Source organism: Xenopus laevis, chromosome 2L (assembly GCF_017654675.1).
Source record: "Xenopus laevis strain J_2021 chromosome 2L, Xenopus_laevis_v10.1, whole genome shotgun sequence".
NCBI classification, from domain to species: Eukaryota; Metazoa; Chordata; class Amphibia; order Anura; family Pipidae; genus Xenopus; species Xenopus laevis.
In genome coordinates this window covers 86,519,800-86,525,999 of record NC_054373.1, presented here as the reverse complement: position 1 = coordinate 86,525,999, position 6,200 = coordinate 86,519,800, and the positions used below count along the sequence as shown (strand labels likewise).

Sequence of the window (6,200 nt, the reverse complement as noted above, 5' to 3'; positions counted from 1 at the left end):
CTAATCTCCCCGAATCTGACCGTGTGTCTTTGCCTTACACCTCCTTAAAAGCTCTTTTTCAAGCTCAGCTAAATATCTAGATATCTCTCATGGTCACCACACAATTTGCAGATTTCTGTCCTGCAGCTCTCAGGCTTGGAGTTAAAACTGGTATTTGGTTGCTAGGCATTAATTAGCCAAGCAACCAGGGAGCAATTTCAAAACTGAAATTAAAAAGTGAGTGGTTGAGTATCTGAAAAAAAGGTAAGCAATAAGAATAACAATGAAGTTGCACAGTCAATTTATTATTTGGTTGCTAGGGTCTATGCACTCTTCAACCAGATAGCATTTTTAGTTGCTGTCTGAAAAATGTAGATCAGTAGGTTAATGAAAAAAAAAACCACACACACACACACACACACAAAATAAATACTGAAGACCAATTGAAACGGTGCGTGGAACAGGTCTGGAGCACAATGAAAGTAAATTCAAAAGCAAACTTTAAACGATGACTTATAGCCTGAGGCTGTCATTGCATGCTGGGAGTTGTAGTGAAACTCATGAAGCCGCCCGTGCCTGATTCTAGGCATTTTCTGGTAAGAAATCAGCTGTGAGACAGTCTGAGCTTGAAGCACATTATCCATGGACTTGGGTGTGCAGGGAGGGGCAGTGCGGTTCTCCACATCTGGATCTAATCTTAATTCCTCCTCCAGATGCTGGGGTCCTGGGCTCACAATTTAACTCCCTGAAAGCCAAAATACTTTTTCTGCTTTTGTCCAAAGCAAACAGAATGTGAGGGAGAGCTATGTCTTATGGACCAAGATATAGGAATATTATTACTTTAAATTGTCTGTAAACTGAGCATTGGCTGAGAATGAAAAGTGTTTAAATATAAGGAAGCAGGATTTCGGTTGATTGGTTACAGCACTGGCTTTGGGGTGGCTGCACTGACTGGGAGGTAATATACATTATATAACCAAACGGCGATGGGGAAAATGAAAAAAAATGAGGTTATCGATCAATTTATTATAAATTGTCCAAACACATTTAACCAAAAAGCAAACAAGGATCCAAGCATAAAACCTTCACATTCAGTGTCCCGTCTCCCCATTTTGTGACTTTGTGGTCACAGGAAAAGATTGTATAAAAGAAAGTTATGTCACTTTACAGGAGGCTGCGATCTCTGAATATATCACCATTATGTTTAAGGGAAAAGGTGCATATGTGTGTGAAATGGTGTTTAGATGGGGGAGTCTCAGGGCATGAGTAATAGTTTACCACTATATGGTGGAACATCCCCTTGTCCTCACTCACCATGACCTCTCTAATCCTCTGGATTGGGCACCTGGTGATTTTTAAATTCCATTCCTAACCCTTTCAATTATCTAGGCCATTTCTGGCACAGTCTCTTGGCTGCTCTCTCTTTCCCCAACGTCCAGCTTTTTTTCCTTGGAATGTTTCGGCTTTGTATTACATTCCTCCAGCCTTGGCCAACTTTTACTTTTTCGTCCTATGTCTGGCACCTCTAAACTCCCCTTTACTTGTTCCACATCTGCCATATCTATCTTCACTGAAGAGCTATAGCTTCTGGTGACTGCTTCCTTCTTCTGTTTCCATCCATTCCCAAGTTGTGAAATGCAAGGATCAGAGTGGATGCTCACTAGAGACACAGATAAGTCATTAATGGGGGGACACAAAAGCTGTGCACGAATTAAAATATTACGTCTATTGTCCATCTCTCCAGAGCTTTCTCCCCATGGCCTCTGCAGTGGTATTTGCCCCCTTTGATTGGCAGTTAAAGTCACATTAGTTGGTCTTGGCATGACCATGCTATTTTGAAGAAGCCTCCTTGTTTCTGTGTCTCGGTTTTCATAAAGAAGTGTGTTAGCGCAAATAAACACAAATAACCCTACTCCCATGATGACTGGACCTATCAACTTCAACCTCTCAGCATGTGGTCTTGGATGTGGTGGAATAATTGTTGGGGAAGCACTGCTAGTTCTCTGAGGCCAGTAGCCAACAACAGCCACTATCAGGCCTGTTAATACAAGGAAGATGCCAATAAACACAAAAACTCCAGGAGGGGAGCGCAGGCGTAGCTGTCCCTTTGGAGGAGATCCTGGAAGCGGAGAAGGAGAACGGTATTTTCTACACAGGCCAAGGAAGCGAGGGAAAAAACTCACATCTAGATGGTGACTGGGTAACCGTTTCATGGTTGAAAAGAGATCTAGGGAAAATAAATCACTCTTACTTATTAACACTGTGAGCATTACAGAATAAAATATACTCATTACAAACTTATAAAATGCATGGTGGATCATTGCATATTTTAACATTCACAAATGTACATATAAAAATAGGTGAGGATTACTTGCTTCAGCAGCCACACTAGCAGGAGGTTTTCTCTTGCATTTTAGTATGTGTATGTGTAAAAGAATAGCATCACTATACAGGATGGTATAATGGCCAAATCTGAATGCAAGATTATAATTAATGTTCTAGGGCAGCTAGAATATCCCACATTATACTGTAATGCTAAGAATATCCAAAAAGCTATTCAATTCCTCTCTCAGTTTGTGGTGGAAGAATGTAATCGTGTGCCAGATCACTTTCTCTGCTCCACCCATTTATCAGAGGGCATAATGTTCTCACAGGACCTGGGTCATTTGTGTCCAGGAACACGAGAGGACAGGGCCTTATTTGGCATTAGAGAGACCAGGGATGACAAATACAGGGGCAGCATGAGAGCAGGACCTTGGAACTTGGTACTAAAAAAACATCTAGGGAGGGATAGGAAAGAAACAGAGGAATCTGATGAAAATATAAGACATTATCTGCCATCTGCTTTTGAAAGTGTATAAAACCTCTCACGATGTTTAGACCCTGTTACAGTAATATGCAATCATAATATCAGCTTCTATTCCAGACATGCCCAAACTGTTTCCCTCAAAGCATTACTGAACCACAACTCCCGTCACCCTCAGCTAGAAACATAATCTGTACTGTAATAATTGTAAATATGATCAGAATGTATTATGGCAGATATAAAGATCTATTTACAAGGGCTACTGAGCACCAATAAAAAAAACCCCAACATTGTGTTCCTTATACTACGAATTGGTCTACTCATGCGGGTTTCATACATATATATGTACAGTTTATATGCACTAAAATTCAGGATTTAGGAGATCTGGGTTCAAGTCTTTCAACCAGCTCCCCGATTCTCTTTGTGCTTTAGGCAGCAAACATAAACTGCCGGTTCTATGGAAAAGAAACTTAAGCTTGATTTTATATATATATATATATATATATATATATATATATATATATATATATATATATATACACACACACAATGATGTTACAATAGTTATATAAAAAAATAAAATCTTCACACATACCTTTACATTCCACATCAGTAAACTTCTTTGTTGGATGAAGAATTCTTACTCCTTGTTTTATGTTGTCACTTGCCTGTGGAATCCTTGTGATTGAGCTTCTAACCCATCATCCTCTCTGCTCTTTTCACTCCCTATTGTGGCGCCTGGACTTACAGATTTGGGGTCAGATGGCTTGTTTCTAAAAACTGGGAGGAGACATGGGTTGGAGGGAATAAGGGGTGGGGGGACACCATTAAAGAAACAGCAGCACGGTACTAAGAACTCCCTATCCTATTTCATGCATCCAGAAAGCAAGACACCAGTAGATGGGGAAAGCTCAAATTGGTTCCACTCCTGTAGTTAATTCATGTCGTTTTTTAATAAAAAGATTTTAGGAACTTGCGTGTGCTTGTATCATCTTATGTTTTAAGAATGATTCATAAACTCGATATTGGAATTGTTTGTTAAAGAAAGGAGATTATAAGGGCGTTTCTAATACTAAAGATCAAGTTTCTAGGTTTCTTCAAAACTAATTAGGATGGTAACTGTACAATCTGATTTTCCTGAAACAATGGGCTTTTTCTTTTTCTTTCTTTTTATTTGTCTTCACATCCACTGGTTTAGTTAAATGTTTCTGTATTTAACAATTAATTTTATTAATGTTTGAAAATGTCATGCCATTGTATTTATTTCAGCACATTCTCTAAGTCTGCTTGACATAAGCTGTCATATTGATTTTTCTTGTTTATGTAAAATCAAATAAATATATTTTAAACGCAAAAAAAACAAACCCTTTGCTCCTTTATGGTGGCTGCAGCAATGTGGTCTGAGTCCAGCTCTCTGTATGTTCCAGTGTTTTGTGCTTGCTGATTTCACAGTAGTTCAGATGCAGAACTGCTTGGTAATGCAGAAGGCTAGAATCCTTCAGGCTAGAAAAGATCCAGAAGAATCACAACAAGAAGCTAAGCATATTTAATGGAAAAACACAACAGAAAAATAAGCCGGCACAATAAAGGCGGGGAGAGACAATGCATGCAAATAAATGAACTTTTAAAATGTAAAAAATGTAAAAATGGCATCATCTGGGAACAAAAAATTGTCGCGCTCAGTTGTCCAGAGCTTCTGGATGATCCTTAGACAATACCCATTGGAATAACTGTGTGAATTGGGTGATTTGGTAAAAATAGCAAAACACTGATTGAACTACGTCAAATATTTAAAGTATGGTGTGACATTGGCTTATTTTATAGTTTGGGATTAGAATTTCAAATCTCCAGCAGGAACAGAACAATAATGGAAGCAAACCGTGGCCATGAATGATGTGCAATTACCACTGCTGGAGGCACATGGGTTGCAACTGTATCTTGGCCTTGAGGAAAACACACTGTGCCTTGCAGTGCATGAATATGATTCTGACCAGGGCACTCTCTATATATAAGGAGTTTGTATATTCTCCCTATGTCTGTGTGGATTTTCCTCTACTCATACGGACTGGCTAATTAATGCAATAGGGAACTGCCCCGACCCCCAACATTGTGAATTCTGCTGCCAATATTGGCCAGACTTTCTATGGAGATTGCTAGAAGCTTCGCTTGATGTGATCCTGAGCATGTGTGGAATCTGTTGGGAAGTATTTAAGCACAGAATGAAGACTACAGAAATCTTTGCTACATTCTACATTGCAAGAAAAACAGAATTAAATGTCTGGATTACAGAATATCATGTAGCTTCATGCCGAACAAAAATGTCTCCTCTTAATTTTTCATGAGATTCCATCTCCAAAGAGTTATTTCTGCATCTGTGGACTTGGCTAGCATTGTACAGTATAAACAACTAACTTTGTTAATGGTTAAATGTTAGAAAATTGTTTATTGTGGGAACAGAACATTCTTTCCTTGCATATTTACATTAATAGTGTAAGAGAGAGTTTTCTCTCTTCAGACTTGGGTGTAGATTTACTAAGGAGCGAAGTGTCTAACACTAACGACAATATGCCAGCGTGAGCACCCGCAGGGACATCGTCAATTTAGTAACAGGCGCAGGTGCCAATTCACTAGTGAAACAGACCGTCGATATCGGTCATTCGCACTCTATCAGCAGGCATTTTCTGGAAGGCCCAGGAGATTGGCAGAGGGGTCCGGCCCAATGGGGGCCCACCGGGTTTTTTCCCGGTCTCCCGCCGGGCCAGTCCGACCCTGATCCCTGTAGTTTTTTTAGTATGGTGAGCCAAATCACGGAAAGACCCCTAATGTGGAAAACCAAGCATTCTGGGCCCTCTTCACCTCTTGTATCAGTTACTGGTTGCTTTGTATGTCATTTTGTATGTTCAGTGTATAAATCTATTTATTGTAAAGCACTGTGGAATATGTGGCACTTTATAAATTCTTGTTAATAATAATCATTTTCAGGGTTGCTGCAGGAAACTGTACTATGGATATTGCAGGATATAAGGTAAATGTGTATATGAGCTTTTGGGGTATGGGGGATAGTGAGAAATACCTTGGTATTTTAATCTAACCATTGCAAAGAAAGCCAGCAAAAAGGTTTTTAACATGAAAAGCTACTCAGATGGGGCATATAGCCAAGACATTTTGAGTATATAGCAGGAAGGCAGTCTATAAAAGATTCAAGCAGCAAATGAAGTCTGGGGTCACGCCTTCAAACAAATGTAGATCATATATTCCAGAACGACTATAATATGCACAAACTAAAGGACACGTTAACCCCCCACAAAAAAATGTAATCAGTGAACTCTGACATTTTTCAATCCCTGCCACTGTGGTTGTTAAAAGGTTAATCAGGGTCGGATTTAAAATGAGGGCGTCCAGAGGCCAGCATCCT

General features: G+C 39.5%; 1 protein-coding gene across 2 annotated transcripts; it reads right to left on the bottom strand.

Moving 5' to 3' along the window:
• Nucleotides 1-265: 265 nt before the first annotated feature.
• LOC108708225 lies at nucleotides 266-5,489 on the bottom strand. 2 transcript variants are annotated; one of them, XM_041582140.1, is made up of 3 exons: nucleotides 4,151-5,489; nucleotides 3,381-3,565; nucleotides 266-2,206 (listed from the first exon to the last, which is right to left on the bottom strand). In XM_041582140.1, exon 3 carries the CDS (start codon nucleotides 2,190-2,192, stop codon nucleotides 1,365-1,367), a length of 828 nt encoding a protein of 275 aa, XP_041438074.1. In that variant the 5' UTR covers nucleotides 2,193-2,206; nucleotides 3,381-3,565; nucleotides 4,151-5,489; the 3' UTR covers nucleotides 266-1,364. The 2 variants fall into 2 exon arrangements, with proteins under 2 accessions (XP_041438074.1, XP_018102192.1); XM_018246703.2 differs by lacking the exon at nucleotides 4,151-5,489 and having other exon boundaries at nucleotides 3,381-4,104.
• Between the last annotated feature and the right edge of the window lie 711 nt (nucleotides 5,490-6,200).

Bases quoted from the DNA above. Each gene is read 5' to 3' on its own strand.
- LOC108708225 (XM_041582140.1), bottom strand. From the start codon at position 2,192: ATGAAACGGTTACCCAGTCACCATCTAGATGTGAGTTTTTTCCCTCGC.